Source organism: Mauremys reevesii, linkage group 15 (genome assembly GCF_016161935.1).
Source record: "Mauremys reevesii isolate NIE-2019 linkage group 15, ASM1616193v1, whole genome shotgun sequence".
Taxonomy (NCBI): domain Eukaryota; kingdom Metazoa; phylum Chordata; order Testudines; family Geoemydidae; genus Mauremys; species Mauremys reevesii.
In genome coordinates this window covers 29,380,336-29,397,305 of record NC_052637.1, presented here as the reverse complement: position 1 = coordinate 29,397,305, position 16,970 = coordinate 29,380,336, and the positions used below count along the sequence as shown (strand labels likewise).

The 16,970-nt window shown below is 42.6% G+C and overlaps 1 protein-coding gene across 8 annotated transcripts in view; it reads right to left on the bottom strand.

Annotated features, from left to right (window-relative positions):
- Positions 1-360: 360 nt before the first annotated feature.
- Positions 361-16,970, bottom strand: part of PRPSAP1 (phosphoribosyl pyrophosphate synthetase associated protein 1) — a 45,420-nt gene continuing 28,810 nt past the window's right edge. For 7 of the 8 annotated variants that reach the window (XM_039500477.1, XM_039500470.1, XM_039500473.1 and 4 more), the window contains 4 exons: positions 16,089-16,234; positions 6,334-6,404; positions 5,369-5,515; positions 361-4,152 (listed from right to left, as the gene is read on the bottom strand). In XM_039500477.1, coding sequence (XP_039356411.1) covers positions 3,994-4,152; positions 5,369-5,515; positions 6,334-6,404; positions 16,089-16,234 — 523 coding nt within the window. In that variant the 3' untranslated portion in view covers positions 361-3,993. The remainder of the gene's footprint in view (positions 4,153-5,368; positions 5,516-6,333; positions 6,405-16,088; positions 16,235-16,970) is intronic. The other variant, XR_005588300.1, reaches the window with a different exon arrangement.

The window sequence follows — 16,970 nt, the reverse complement described above, 5'->3', positions numbered from 1 at the left end:
AAAATAAGTTAGCTGGACTTTGACCCTGTAGAGGATTAGACAGCTGTGACCATGACATTTAGTAAGGGATATATATATGCTGTGGTCTTCCTGAATGTGATCTGTTACTGAATGTTTTGCTTTGTAAGAATTGTCCCCTATTGCTCTGCACTATGATGTGCCTTAGCTCAAAGGAGCTCTAATGGCATTAGAATCATGGGCATCAAATCCTTGTGGTGATCATAAGCTTCGTGTGTCTCAGAACTAAAAGACCAAGACAGATGCAATGGAACCAATGCAAATAGTGATACTATGCATACTCAGCAGGCTTGTATCTGGGCCACTGGAGTGCTTTTTGCAATAAATTTCAGAGAAATGCTTAGTTGAAAATGTAGAGTTTATTAGCATCCACTCTGGGAATTTCGCTACGGCTTTCTAACAGACACAGGCATGAGTGCTCATGTCACTTTTTCCAAAGAAATTAGCTAACAGCGTAATCTAGATCAAGCAGATTTAACGAACTCTATACACATATGCCAACCACACAGCTGTTTTCACTCTGCCCCGGACAGGAAAAATGCATGAACATAAATACATCTGCAAGAAAGGGGTGCCCCAAGGCTTTCATTACCTTCTCCTGTGTCTTTTACTCACTTCAATGCAGACTGCAAAGACATAAGTATAGTTCTAAAGCAGCGTGCACATTGAGAGATTCAATTCGGAAAGGCTTTTCTTCGTTAGAGATTATCAAACTACAACCCTAACGGAGATTTAAGCCATGTGCAGAAAGCAGACATTTATAAGCCACCAAGAGCATTTTGAAAGTTTGAATTTGGGAGATAACGGAAGCTCAGTTTAAATTGCTTCCTCTCCACTACTGTGCAATTTAAACTGAGCTTCTCTCCATTTTTTGAGATATCAAACAAGAACATGAAGGATCTTCACTCTTCCTATGGCCTCAGTTGAGGGTGGTTTCAGAAAGTGGATGCTAAACTCATTACTAAATGGACTTCTAGGAATTCCATGACATCCTGAAGTAAAAAGCCATGTCAACGTGGTGAAATGTAGGAGGGGAACATAAATGCATATATTTTACACATGCTGCTAAATAATTCTCGAAAGTAAAATACTCCGAGAATCTTAGGAAGACTGTTTAGAACCTGAGTGATCTATCAGCAAAAACAAACAAACGAGAACTCCCCATCCCCCCGCCCCACCACCACCTCCTTCACCTTAAAATCAACTCTCAAAGTAATGCCATCATGTAGCATTAACCTCTTTCCCCAGTCAGGCACTCTCAGCCAAGATAACTTCTGCGAAAGGTGGCAGATGGTGGGTTGAGAAAAGAATAGGCCAATTTTCTGTTTTACAAGAATAGAACATTTAAATTTTCAGAAGTTTAAAACCAAAACAGGAAATCTAAATTTATTGCTTTTTCATATCAGGATTGAGTTAGAGGGAGAACACAGGAAATGGGAGATGGAATGGGAATAAAGATGACATGGGCAGATAGACCAAGACTTTCTGAATGGCACCACTGCTATAAGAAACTAAATCCTACCAGGCCCCCTAAACCCGTACTCTGATAACTGGCAAAGCCATAATGATAATCAAGTCTTTCATAAGGCAGAGGAAACTGGGTGGGAGAGGCCTTCATCTAAAAAAACCTGACAGCACATCCTGTAATGATGGCAGCCACCAGGGCTGGATTCCATGAAATTAAGGAAAAAAAAGAAAGACTCAGTTAAGTTCAATGCCAAGCCAGCTATAGTTCAGGCAGATGCCCTGCAAGCTTCCACACAGCTCTTCTGATGCATTTTCACCTTCATCTGCAATCTCTCATATTGCAATTCTGGGCCTTGCGAGCACAGGCTGCCAATTGGGCCAAACTGGTTGGGATTTTATGATGTGACCGATTTATGACTATGGCCCAACCAAATTCATTCTGACTTGTGTCCCACAAGATTTGAACAGAGACAAATCTGAGGTGAGGGCAGCCGACTAATGAACTGGGCCACTTCACCCAGGGTAGGGTCTACCTTAAAGTAATTAAAAGGGGATATGAGGAGAGGAAGTTTTCATGTTTGTAAAACTGGCTATCATGAGGAACAGTTGTAGCCTAGCACTAATTAAGAACGGGACATGAGTATTTATGATTTCTTCACATACATGCTTGTCAGTCAGTCCCTTCAGTAATACTTAAAGTATGGTACCATGTTAAAATATAACTGCTAGCAGCCATGAGGAGCCACATACATAAAGTCATGGTAATGGAGTATAGCTGTGACTTTTTCTAATACTTAGTGAACAAAGTCACTAAATTAAGAACAGTCCCGTATATTGCTTACAAGAAGATTCAGTCTGGAGGTACAGATCAGCACTGGATTCCAGAGAGAAGGCAAGGTGCTCCTGAATCCATATTCCATACACGCTCAGTGGCTATGAGATAGGAAGCTAGTTCTATAACATGCACTTCACTCTACTGAGGACCTTTTGTTTGCTGAACATTCAAGGTTCTTCCTGGACTCCCAGCATAAACACATGCTCTTTGACACTTTTAGAATTTGTTGTACATTGAAGTGGGACTGAAATATGTAGGTAGAAGTTGAAGGGCAAGTAATACTATAAACAAACCCCTGCTGGACAAAGCAATCAATCTGCACTGTCCTCTCCCAAGCAATAGCCTCAAACTACTGATCACAGAGCCAAGTTGAAAATATTCTAGGTTTTGGTGGCGTGCATATTGTCCTGTCCTCCTACATGGCAGATGTTTTTGGAATATGCCCTTGGATCTTATTACAGCCCAGCAACACTCATCACAATTCACTAGGATTGCTTTCCCAGCCATACACTCCTTGCCAAGAGCCAAGGTTGTGTGTCACTTGGAAAAGGAGCAAGCAACAAGGCCTCTCTATCTAGAGGCAGGAGTTCAATGGGTGTTTCAGAAAACAGGTTTAAAGCATCTACATTTTCTTTTACTTTACAGGGCTGCCCCGTCAATGTATTTAACCTATTTACAACAACAGACCAAAATGGCAGCTGTCCACAGGGAAAAGGTCCAAAATAAACATCCTATGCTTTTTAGCTGCTTGAACATTAGCGTTTCAGAAAGTATAGCCATCTCTGAGGCAGACGTGCAAAGTTTCCCCCATACAATTCTGCCAGGGTATATCAAACCCAGGCAACTTCTGAGCCAACAGCCAAAAAATCACAAATTGTGCTTAATTTAGACAATGTAGACAAGTGTTCCAACAAGGATCAAACTCACATTACTTGCCACGGAGTAGTGACAAGAATCCAAGGCTCTAGAGATAAAGGTTGACATATTCTAGTACTATGTTCCCACTCCTGCTGAGATAAATATATGTTATAAACACCCACAAATCTAATTTAAGGATTTAACTGCCACTGGGTCATTCTAGGCTGCCACTGTTGAATATACTTACAGCCAATAATTTTATAAAAATAAACCTATGCTGAATAAATGAAATTAGAAAAGGCTACAAAAGTTGGCACGGGGGTTTTCTGCACATCAACACTACAGGCAGCACCCTACCTGCCCAGACAGCTAAAATGAAGTGTTCCCTTCTGTATTCTATAGTCAATCCATAGACTAGAAACAGCATCACCATCTTTACTTCATCAGTCCATGTGCAGCAACAAGACTTCCAGATTCCCCCTCTCATGAGACTACAGCTTTGTTTTAAAGGGCGAGAGGCCGACACTAAATAGCTTTCAGGCAACTTTTACTTACAATTCAAAGCCTCTCTATTTCCTGATCAGAACTAAAATGTAATCCTCCCTGCAAGGTGAACAGAAGAGGCTGCAGGTATCAGGGCTGTTCAATTTTACTTTTGCTATTCAATCTCGTGACTTCAGTCCTTAAACATCCTACACCCTCCCCCTAGCAGAAGAAACAGTTGTGTTATGTCTATAATTTATGGCATTGCATTTTCATGCACATTTCCTTCTCCCTTCTCTTCAGGAAACCCAGGACAAGGGCAACATTGCAATCTAGTCATCCACGGTGATGTTGCGGAAGAGATAAGCCATGGACTCCCCATTGTGGATTCGTCGGATGGCTTCAGAGAGGATCAAACTGATATCCACAGTCTTTATCTTGGGGCACTGCAGCTTCTGAACTTCATGAGGAACTGTGTTGGTCACCACCACCTGCAGAGAGATAGAGAGTGCCACCAACACATCAATTCAGATTTAACGGCTACCTAAGAATAAAACTCTGAAAATCAGTTGTATCTGACGTTTCTCTGGGTAGTTAGAGGATTTGGGGTAGGTGTAAATATCACTAATATTATATGATTGAAATGACAGATTTTCCAAGGCTGATCATTTGAAGAAAGGGCCAACATCAGTGATGCTCTGCATGAAGTTCCTCCATGTGGACTAGCAAGTCTGATTACATCATAGGCTCTTGACCACTCAGGGTGGAATATTTGATGGCTTGATCCAATAATACCCCACAAAGTCCATGGGCAGACAGGAGAGGCAGAGAAAAGTAAAATAAATATCACAGGAAAGCAAACACATGCACATGGGATGTGACGGAGAAGCATCCATGTGAATAGTCTTGCTAGAGGATAGCAAAGGATGCAGACTCACTGTACCAGCTCACTGTACCAATAAAATAGGTGAAGTCTGCCCTTTGGAGAAGTGTGGCTATTAAAACAAATGCCATAAAATTCAGAAGGGGACTGTCCCCTAAACAGAGTTTCTCTCCCAGAGTGTCTGGTGCCAAAGGCTCCTTTATTAAGGCAACTCAGCATAATTTCCAATGGTGGCTGTGCTTTAGACCCTCCATCCAGATAGGTATTAATAAATTTATATGTAGATGGGAAATCTACATAGAGGACAGACTCTTAAGGGGCCATATGCCTTTGAACTAAATGAGATTTTTCCATTCTCATCTTCTAAAAAATGGATAACAACCCATTTCTGATAACTATATTAGAAGCCTCATTTAATGTCCCCATTACTCTCACTCCTGGATCTTTCTTGTCATCTGGCAAAGACCAGCTTTAGTTTCCTCTCAAATATAAGTAAATTTGATTGTTTCATTCATGAAAAAAAGAACATTAGTCTCAGGTAAAAGCTATTCAGTGCAAGCAGAGGCTAAACTTACCCCAAATGAAGCTTTGAAAAATCATCCCAAACCCACTCCCAGTCAGAATAGGTAACGTTAATTGCATGCTGAACTGTATGTTGGTTGGTTTTGTGATACAATTTTTACTAGGTAACAGTCTGTGATGAAAGTCATTTTACAACTGTGACCTGGAACCTTGCTGTCTAGAGGCAAAAAACTAGTGCGTGAACCCATGTGGTCACCATCTAACCTTTTCCCATCTCCACAAGACAAGCAGCAGTGACATACCTCATCCACTGCGGATTCCTCAATTAGACGGGGAGCATCTGCAGATAAGAGTCCATGAGTGGCCATCACAAAAATCTTGTAAGCACCACGCTCTTTCAGGATTTCTGCAGCTGCTACAAAGCTTTCCACATCATCAATAATATCATCCTAAGAGAAACACAAACAAACCCCACAATCAGAACCAGGAAGTTACCACCTGAAAGAAGACAGACTTTGATCTCTTCACAGCTATAGTGGCAGAGTCTGTATATATTTGAGGAAGTTAGTGTCAACTGGTGAAGATCCTTTATACACCCAAGCAGAATACACCAGCTCTGATAATTAAATGTAATTTTATTTACTTGCAGATATTTTTATAGTTCTGACCACTGTAGTATCCGAGTGCCTCTAACACAATGACTTAAATCTCAGCTCCAATGTGAGGTATAGAAGGAGTCCCATTTTAATGAAAGGGAAATGTGAGGCACTGAGATTCTGACTTACTCAAGGTCACACAGGACTTTTGTGGCAGAACTGGGACTAGAACCCAGAAGGGTCTTGGACTTTCAGTCTTGTATCTAAAGGAGAAGACTATCCATCCTCTCAATGATACCAAAACCCCATGCCACCCATCTCAACAGTTCAGCAGGGTAAATGGAGACCAGCAGCAAGTGAATTCCATTTGGAGGTATTCATTTTTGGGTTCTGGCGTAACTAGGAAGGAAAATTTGAGGGTCCACAGCCCCACATTTTGGACACAGGGCTGACCACTGGATATTAACAGGGTCTGTCTGTCTTTCCTATTTAGATACACAGGGAAGCTGGAGAGAGTTGAGGAGAGGATGGAATGTGAATATCGTGTCAGAACTTGAATGATGTTGTGTCATTTCTACTCCAGAACAGAAATCCCAGCTACATGGAGGCATAAATATTTAGAAATGGGATGGAGAAAAAGATCCCACCCCACTGCTCTTTCAGTCTCGTACCACAATGATGGCGATTCTTCCCCCAACATCTCCGACTACAGTTATTGGTGGCTTCTCTTTGGCCATCATCACTAAAAACAAAGCAAAGCCTAGTTAGATTCCATACACGGCAGTTTTGCTGCATGCATATATCCATTTATTGCACTGTAGGACAGACTCCCACTTTTTTCAATTAAACTTGGTGCATCCAGTTTAATATACACGCGCATCACTTCTTGCAATTTATATGTATATACCCCATAAGACCCACAGAACTTCAATTTTTATAAATCACTTTAAAAAGGGAGAAGTAGAGGAGCTTAATAAGAAATTAAGAGTCTGATTTCCAGAGGCATCAAGCACCTACATCTCACACTCACTTCGATTGAGCCAGCTGGTGATTAGCATTTTTTTCCCCTTTAAATGTCTTAAAATTCCTTATGTCAAAGCAGCTATGATGCAGCTGTTGGCCCAAGTGCAGCTCAAGCAGTGGTGCTGCTCTCATCTTAAAGCGCACTTCTGCTCCAAAAAGTGACTAAAAATGGTGTTGTGGGCTTCCACATTTAGCTTCCTTAAAGGATGTTATCAAACGTCCCTGGTTTGCAAGAGGTAGTTTTCTAATAGCTAGCCATGCAAACTGACCTGGGGATCTGAGACTCAAGCTGGATTCTTTCCTTCTCCTCTATCCCCAATAAAGTGTCCTGCAGACCAGAAAAGACCCTTTATGACACCTGCATATGTTCAGGGCCATCCTTAGGCATACACACCCAAAAATTTGGGGCACCTCTGGGTCTTAGTGTCCATCCTTCCGCCTCTTCCTATCCCTGTTCTACCCCTCCTGCAGGCTCCCACCACAGCTGGCTGCTGCAGCCTGGTGAGTCTTCTACTGAGGCGGATCTAGTACTTAAAAGTGAAAAGGCTTCCAGCCCACCAGACCTATTAGCACAACGTTAAAACTGTTAAAGAGCCATTCAAGTGGTAATGAAGCCATTTAACAGGCATTTGCCAACCCCCAGGTATATACTGTCAGTTTCTGAATTTACTGACAAAAAACAGTTGTGCATTACTGTAATATTTACTCAGAACATGTTAAAATTTGCTTTAAAAATATGTCAGTGTGTTGCTGAAGATTATAAAATCACATCTCTAAAAAATCCTTGCATAGATTTTTAGATGCACAATCTGAGTATTCATCTTTAGCCTTAAATGCTTGGATATTCAGACTTTTTAAAATAAATCCTTCAAAAGACCACCCTTAAACTCATGCGAGCCTGGGCTGCCGTCGGGCATAGGGGCACCAGTTTAATAATACTGCATAGGGCCCCATAAATCCTAAAGACAGCCCTGCATATGTTCACTGCTTTCAGTAGCATAGGTGACTGGAATTTTGTAATTAGTGTTCAAAAGAAGGACAAATAGAATCCAGCTCAATCTTAGCACTACAAACCCAACACAGGAGTAAAAAGCAGTAAATACACTTATTACTAAATTTTGTAGATGACATATAAAAGGATCAGATCTGTTGAGTAAGAAGGTGCCAATCCCTCTCCGCCTCCCCCCCCCCCCCACCACCACCACACACTTCAAAGAGCTGTACTTTCATATGGATCTGTGGCATACAGAAACTACATGTACCAACAGGAAACGCTCCACCTTGAGGCAAGCAGTGTCAATATCAAGGTGGAGCATCATATGCTGATATGTACTGTCTACTTTGCACTTCTACTTTGGATTTAAAGACAAGTCAGACAGCCATCTGCTCCACAAACTGGATGTGGCCCTCAGACTGCTGGCAAGTTGTTAATAAATCCCTCACCTGGGCAAGGATTGGCCACCCTTGAGCCAAGTACATTTAAGAAATTCCTCCCCTGACAATGAACATTTTGATTTATAACACAAAAGTCTCGGGGCATGTGTATGACATAAAGAGGATCTCTAAGGGTATGAAATGTACATTGCATAAATCTGGTGAATGTGTTTAAATGGCATGAATCGTTGCTCAAATGCAGTAGTAAGGAAGTGATACATATCAGCCCATGCAAGCCCATCATGAAAACATTCATATTACCCCATTTAAAATTCTACATACGCGACACCTTTTACATAAACTCCTGTAGAAATGTTTGAGAGGATTAGAGTATTTTAAAATAAAATGTCACTGATACTTTTTCATAGCCTCCCACTGTAAAGATAGGTGCTTCAATTACTATGATTCAACTATACAGGCTTCAGAGGAGTTAAGAACTTTCAGACACCTAAAAAATAATTTTTTTGAATATATTGTTACAAAATGTATGCACTCGTCGAATACCTAGCATTCTACCAGGGCAGAAAGAAAAGCCTTATCCTATTACCAAAAAAAAAGGGATTTTAAGCTAATAGTAAGGAAATCACTTTTAGTCATACTGGATCAGGATATCTCACCTTAAACTGACTGAAAATACCCCTCTTGCACAGACTAATAGAATACTCTTAAAATGATGTGTAAGATACTCTGTAGTTTGAAATGTTAGTAGCTTTGGCAGAGGTGGATATGTGGCAGAGTATAGGTGAGGCAGATTTAGGTGTACGATAAATGTGATTTATGGGGACCACAGTTTCAAATGTATACGGCTACTACATGAAGCATATAAAACAGCGCAGTGTAATGAATCATATGTAAAGGGCTCATTTTCCTTTAAACCTTACTCAATTTTAAAAAGCCAAAGAATTATGTTTTGAACAGAATAAGTCAGTCAGTGCTGAATTTTAGTTTAACGTCTCAGTTAGGCAGCTAGCTTGAGTCCTAACTGAAGTGCTCCTTGAAGCAGAGATTCCACAGTCGCTCTAGAACTGTTTTCTACAGCTTGCTTGCCAATACATAGAGACACATGAGTGTAAAGGGAAAAAAACAGTTCTCATGTAAAGGGGAGGGCAGGAGGAAGGGTACTTTTAATAAACCAGGATTAAACTTCACAAGAGATAAGCAGGCTAAAATATTTCAGCTGCAGACCCTACCTACCAGTTTTGATTAATTATTAATCTAGTTTAGATAATAAAACTCTTGGTAGGAAGGACTGAGTTATCAAATGCCCAAAGGATTACATCTGACTCCTGTCCCAACCTTAACATACATTCCACAGATGACCAGGGTTCTGCTTACAGCAGACAGGCCAGGGAGAATTCCTTTCAGAAGGATGGTGAATGGATCTTAGAGTTGAAATTCAGCCTATTTTACTGGCAAACATGTAACTCTTCATCTGGAGTTTGCACCTTTGCATTGCATAACAAATGAAGTATTCCTTACCAGTAATTTCATCTCCACACTATCGTTAGAGTTTTGACAGTCAGCTACCAATATTAGCAGCAATTAGTTCCTTCCTTCCTTCTCTATATTTAAATGCTATCTTTAAGCCTTTTTTTTTTCTTTGTAAAGTAGGGTAGAGGCAGCATGTAGACCAGGGGTCAGCAACCTTTCAGAAGTGGTGTGCCGAGTCTTCATTTATTCACTCTAATTTAAGGTTTCACGTGCCAGTAATACATTTAAACATTTTTAGAAGGTCCCTTTCTATAAGTCTATAATATATAACTAAACTATTGTTGTATGTAAAGTAAATAAGGTTTTTAAAATGTTTAAGAAACTTCATTTAAAAATTAAATTAAAATGCAGAGCCCTTGGGCAGGACCAGGGCCTGGACCCGGGCAGTGTGAGTGCCACTGAAAATCAGCTCGTGTGCCGCCTTCGGCACGCATGCCATAGGTTGCCTACCCCTGATGTAGACCTACCCGATTCCTAAAGAGCTGTTCTCCCTTTTTCTTGATCAATTATCTCTGTAAAGAAAAGGAAAAAAAAATTGCAAGCCAATATCCACCCATAACTACATCAAATCTCAAAAGAACTTTGATTGCTCCAATGTGAGGTAAAACACATACTGAAGTCACTGTGGTCAGTTTCTCCCTCTCCAAAAACCTCAGTCATAGTGACATTTACAAGTCAGAACTGCTGGGAGATGGTGGCATGAAAAATTGCTCTAAATAGTAAGTCAACATTTTCCTCCCAGGTATAAAACCTTTGTTTCTATGTAGTTGAAAGAGGCAAACAAAGTTAAAAGAAGAAGGTCAGACTTGGATATCAGTTACTCTGGTATAAGCCCAGAGTCACTCTAATTCATTATATTTACAGGGATGTAACCAAGATCAAAGTCTGGTCCAAGGACTGCAACTGCTTCTGAAGAGTCAGGAAGCTGATTTTAGCGTTTCTAGCATATATTTTTTTAAAAGGGTCAGATTCCAAAAGAAGAGTAGTCATTTTTATAAATAGGAACATGAAAAATGTTTCAGAGAATATGTGGAAAAACCCAATTGCTCAGCAAAAAGCCCTAATCTTTGTAAAGGCTTATTCCTCCGATTTAAGTGCTGGATACAATTATCACCCTTCATTAAGAGTTTAAAAAAATCATTTCATCTGGCATAAGGAAATGGCATTAACCTGTGCTCAAACTTGCTGTTCTCATTTAGTGGCCAATACTTTTTAAGGAATATTGTGGCGGCTTCAGTTCAGAGGCAACAAAAAGTTATCAGAGTTTGTGTGTGTTAAACTTACGTTCACCAAGTAAAATAATGCTGTATTTACAACAGGACAACAGAAGAACCAGCAACAAATAGTTATGCAAAGTGATGCATCTAGATAAGTACAGATTTTTTTTTTTATGCCCCCATTCTAAATACAGAAGAGGAAAAAGCCCCATGAGTTCACTCAGTTTTTTTACCCTAGTGCCTTTGCTTATGACAGCCTGTTTGGTTATTGGTTTGAGTGGCATATTGCTTACCTACATCTGGTAGCAAGCCAAAGGCTACATGAACGATTTAACATGTTACACACATTTTCAGAAGGGAGAGTCGGCAAGCACAAACTTGTGTGCATTTGTTAAAGCACAACACAGTCAGCTGCAAGCTTGAACACAAAGGCTCCATAAACAGCTACAAATACAACACAGAACAGCTTTATAGGGATGTCCTGTATTAAGGCTCAAAGATTTCTGATTTTCTGAATTTTTAGCAGAGCGGTTTAAGAAGTGCAGCCAAAAGTGTCCAACTATGGCACTTTAATACAATATAACTTTCCCATGTGTCACTGAGTCAAACAGACAGTGGGTCCTATGATGCTCTCTGGCAGGAGGGTAAAACATGAACAAGGAGCAGGGCCCAGGAATTAAAGGCAAATAATCCCATAGGAGCTGGTGTTTGGGCCAAGAGCAGAATGTGGCTAAGGCCAGCTGACCCACTAAGCCCACCCACAACTGCATGGACTATAGTTATCTTTGCAGAAGGCCATCCATCTCCATGTAGGTCTGATTCCTACTCCCACTTAGATCACATCTACACTGCAGCTGAGAGGCGTAATTCCCAGCTTGGGCAGACATTCACACACTAGCTCTGTTCAAGCTCACGCACTAAAAACAGCAGCATGACTGGGGAGGCAAAGGCTAGCCCCGACTACATATCAAGTATCTCAGACAGGGTTGTACTCGCGTGGCTAGTCTGAGCTGCAGTGACCACACTGCTATTTTTAGAGCACTAGCTTTATCACACTAGTTCATGTACGTCTACCAGAGCTGGGCATTGCACTTCCCAGCTGCAGTGTAGATATAGCCTTGGACATAGACACCTTTCTGTCTGTTCAACCGCCACTCTAGCTCACAAAACTGGAAGTTCTGCACCGATTTCTGGTGGGAAATCCACACTCTACAGAAAGGAGCGTATGTCCAGGTGGGCGGCTCCTTCCCAGGAAGTCCCCAACTTTCTAGTGCCTACCTTATATCCAGAGGGGCTTCTACAGAATCAAGGGTGTAATTCTGGAGACTTTGCTCCCTCCTTTGGCAACTAAGGAAATTTTCTGACCCTTTTGGTTCAAGGGAACCCAAGTTCTATGTTAGTAGTGTATGCTATGTTTTAGAACGCTGTAGGAGAACTACTTGGAGTCTATTCTGCTTCACCATCAAAACTAGCAGGAAACTTCCACGTCTGGTTATTTTTGTTACTGGTGCAAGAGGAAGAAAAAAAAATCCAGCCTTACTCAGACCCTAAGGTTTTTGCTGAAGTGGCATTTTGGAAAAACCTCTGGACTTGTAAACAGAACTAATTGGATCAGGAAGAGTCAGAGGATCGATACAGGACCCCACAATGCCACTTTTCCTAACCCCAACTGCACTTTAATTTTAGCACAGTGAAGAGCAAATACATGGTACTCGCTACAAATTACAGACTTTATGGATTTTTCTTGAAACAGATACTTCTTTGTTGTTTTGTAGCCTAGGTAACAGAGCCCAGCACTTGCTCAAAACCAGGTAGCAAGTAAGACTCAAAGGCTGCAGAGAATCAACAAATAATTTACATAGATGCACTACTGGCAAGGAGCAAGGCTCACCCCAGAAATTTACCCTGTTTTTCCCCTTATTAGTTAACTTCAGAGTAGCATAATTTGATTGTTTTACATTTGTGTTTCAGACACTGCAGAATGCAAGGTAATTAGTCAGGCATCACATTTCTAGGATAGATAAATAAGGAGGAAGGTGAGAGACACCAGCTGAGCTCATGTCTCGAGAACAGTGGACTGAAAGCATTTCTCCCCTGAAACCATAACTACACTGGATTGGACAAACCTATGTGCTGGCTACCATTAAGGAGCACTCAATTTAAGCCTCAAATCTGATCTACCTTAAATCTGTTATGGAATCACAAATGTAGGCCTGAAAGGGACCTGGGGAGGTCATCGAGTCCAGCCCCCTGCACTGAGACAAGATCAAGTAAACCTAAACCAACCCTGACAGGTGTTTGTCCAACCTGATCCTCAAAACCTCCAATGAGGGGGATTCCACAATCTCCCCTGGTAACCTATTCCAGAGCTTAACTACCCTTATAGTTAGACATTTTTTCTTAATATCTAACCTAAATCTCCCTTGCTGCGGATTACACCCTGTCCTACCTTCAGTGAACATGATGAACAACTGACCACAGTCCTGTTTACAACAGCCCATAATGTAGTTGAGGACTTATTATCTGATAAAGAATCTCTTCTACATTTAAAATCTTCAATCACCATCAACGTAAGCCTTGACGCAAGATCTACATGTTCTACCCCTGGGGCGATTCTGCGCACCTGCATAACACCCCCCTGCCACTCCCACCCCAGATTTCCTATGTTTCCCTGCAGAAAATGGTAGGGAAGCAAAGGGACCATGAGCGCAATTTTTTAGGGGGCACACAGGGTTACATGCCACTGCCCCCCCTCATTCCGCAAGCGGAGAGCTGCCCAGTTGACAGAGGTTGTCTGTGTCCCGGCACAGCTGACTCTGCAGCTGAACGCTGCCTCTTGGGTCCTGTGTCAGTCGTGCTTCCCTTCTGTGTGCTGGGAGCCTTCCTGTTTTCTATTCGAGGGGAAGGGGATGGAGAAGAAAAGGGGATAGGGGCATCACAGGCAGAAGTGGGAGCCCAGCATGTGGCATCTCCTCAGCAGTAGCTGGGGCTCCCACATTAAGCAGGCCCATTGAGCTCTCACCCTGACAAGTACTACACCCGGACCCCTCCAACAAGCCGCCCACACCAAGACCACAACCCCACTGATCCCCAACCAGCTGCACCTGGACCCCCACCCCATCAAGCCCCACTCCCCTCAGCACCAGGACCCCCCCACTAGACCCCCACACCCAGAGCCCCTGCTGAGCCCCATCTCCCCATACCCAGCCCTCCCCCCCACCCTTGAGCCCCAACTACCTTCACCTAGATCCCCTGCAGCGTCTCAATGCCCCTGCACCCAGAACCCCACAACGAGCCTCTGTGCATCCAGATCTTCCACTGAAACGCCTGCACCCAGATTGCCCCACACAGAAACCTCTCACCCCACACCTGGATCTCCCCACACTAAGCCCCTCCACACTTGGATTCTGCTGGGATGAGCCTGCCCACCCATACCTGGTGCAGAGGGGCAGGGTCCCAGGGTGTTTCTGGGGCAGACCCAGCCCTTGCACTGTGTCAGGATCATGTGCAGACTCACTGCCAAGTCCCTGTATCAAGGGAGGTGGGGGCTTCAGGGTGATCTCCCACCTCAATGCAGCCAGTGGCCTATGCTCCCCATTGCCATGCTGGAGCCACATTTATTTATTGACAAATAAAATTTGCAGAATTTTAAAATATTGTGCGCACAATTTTTAGGCAGAGAATTCCCTCAGGAGTAATACTCTAGTTATACTAAAGAGCAAAAAAAGTCCCCCCATACCTCAGAATCAAGGAAACAGACCAAAGCAGCTATGTTAAATTTCAGTTCCCATTAGAAACAGGAGGGAAAAATGCTTGCAGGAGGACAAAAATCATAGACTAACATTTGCTGTCAGAAGCCAAGAAGAGACTCCTGCTAGCTTCAATAAGTCCTTTAAGGGTGCACTTGTTATACTAACACTTGTGACGATGACAATTTCCATTGTACCCACTTTGTCTCAGCATTGTAACTAGCTAATGCATGAAGGATGTTGATCTCTAAACATCACATCAAGGACAAGAGAGGAACACTCACTCTTGGTTATGTGTTCATTATCATTCTGCAAGCATTGGATCATCTACGCTACTGGTAACTTCTGGAGAGACAGATATCACTGAGCTAATCTGCTTGATGGACAGGTACCTCAGCTGCAGAAAGCAACATTCCATGTCTTCTTCCCCCACCCTTCCCTCCCCATCCGCCACCTTGCTCTAGTCTCGCATACATACACAATGCATCCATGACTCTAAACCCTAACCTTAGGGCCCAAAAACATGTACCTGGACAGCTAAGAGGGAAGGGAAACAGTTGGATTTTTTTCCCTATCAGTACTGCTACCACTGTTTGAATCCTGATGTTGCTAGCAGGATAGCAGCATAGTTCCTTAGAACAGTTTTTTAGGATTTTGGACCTAAAAAACAACATTATAAAACTGTGCTGCCAGCTAATACAAGGGTGAGGATAGAGAGAGCATACAAGGTAGCAGTCTGAGTTCCAAAAGTTCTTAGAAAGACCCTTATTCATACCAACCAACCAAGTCACATTAGAATGCTCCCAGAAACAATATCTAAATGAGACTAACTATTGTAAAGGCTGCTGTAGTTCTAGGGCATAGCCTCCACATTCAGAGGACAGCAGCCAAAAAAATAACAAAACAAAAAGCCTGCACCCAAAAGCAGAAAAGGCCTACCCACCCAAAAATCTCTCAGCTCTGTGGCTATTTCCTTGCAAATTGCCCTTTGGTATTTCAATAAGATGGTTAGAAGTCAAGTTTATTTCATTAACAGGAATAATTTTGCCACTCCCTGATGAATAAATGCTGTCTCTACATTGATGTTTGTCAAATTCTCCTGGCACTAACGCCAGCTGAAGCTGCACCGAGGCTAATGTAACAGTGGGAGATTTGACAAAGACCGCAGCGTAGACAAGATCTTCAGATCTAACTTCAACCTTGTCTACATGAGAAGTTGCACTGGTATAGTTTATATCAGTGGTTCTCAAGCTTTTGTACTGGTGATCCCTTTCACATATAAATTAAAAACACTTTTTTTTATAATTTTAACACCATTATAAATGCTGGAGGCAAAGCAGCATTTGGGGTGGAGGCTGACAGCTCGCGACCGCCCCATGTAATAACCTCGCAGCCCCCTGAGGAGTCCTGACCCCCAGTTTATATCAGTAAAATGAAGCGGACAGCGAGCTCCCATCACCATGCCTTCCCCCATTGATCAAAAGTTAAATGGAGACAGAGTGCTAATCTTACAGGGCAGCTCTAGGCCAGAGTGCACAGTGGCATTTTTGACAGTTGGGGGAGAGTGGCGGCCGTCATCCATGTCCTGCTCCGTACACTGAGCCTCTCCATGGATCACTGCTAGTCCCAGACGCAGTCTCTCGGCATAAGACTGAGCCCTGCATGAAAACCAGAATAGGTTAGGGGGATACATGAGAACACCTCTGGAAAGGCCCTCTGGCTTGGTATACTTTTTAATCACACATGTTTAATCCTTGCCTACAATCAGCAGGGGAATTTAGGACTCTACCACTGTGTCACTCAACTTCCAGAAAAGCTCCTTCCACTTCCTATCAAAATGTATAGGATTGGGGCTAGGGAAGAACTGCCTTTTCAAACCCATCCTCTTCAAATACCCCAACGCCCAGTACCTCCCCTCTTCTCTAGCCCTCCATTCCATCACCAGGAGGTTCCTCCGCATCCTCTCCCTATGACTGCCACTGCCTTCTCAGGCCTGCTGATTCAAACACAGACCCTTACTGCAACCACCACTGTACAATGGTGTGGGCCATGGGCTAGGTGCCACTTCCTCCTAACGGCAATCTCCACATTAGCATTGGATAGAGGCAACAGGTGTGACTGTGTATTCTGACTGTGCCCTGTACTGGCTCTATGACTCCTTAAATGTGTGGGAAGCTCAGACATTCCCTAATACCCAAGTAAATAGAAACTGCTCAATACGCCAGCTGTTGGGAGCTCTAAATCTGGGCATTTCCCTGCCCCCCGCCAAGTGCAAGGGTCAGTTGTGTGGACAATCCAGACACTTGCACCTCAAAGGCTGGCAGCACTAAGTTTGAATTCAGCATTTTACAGCAAAACAGTTTGACAGACAAGTTTATTGTTTCAGTTAGGGGA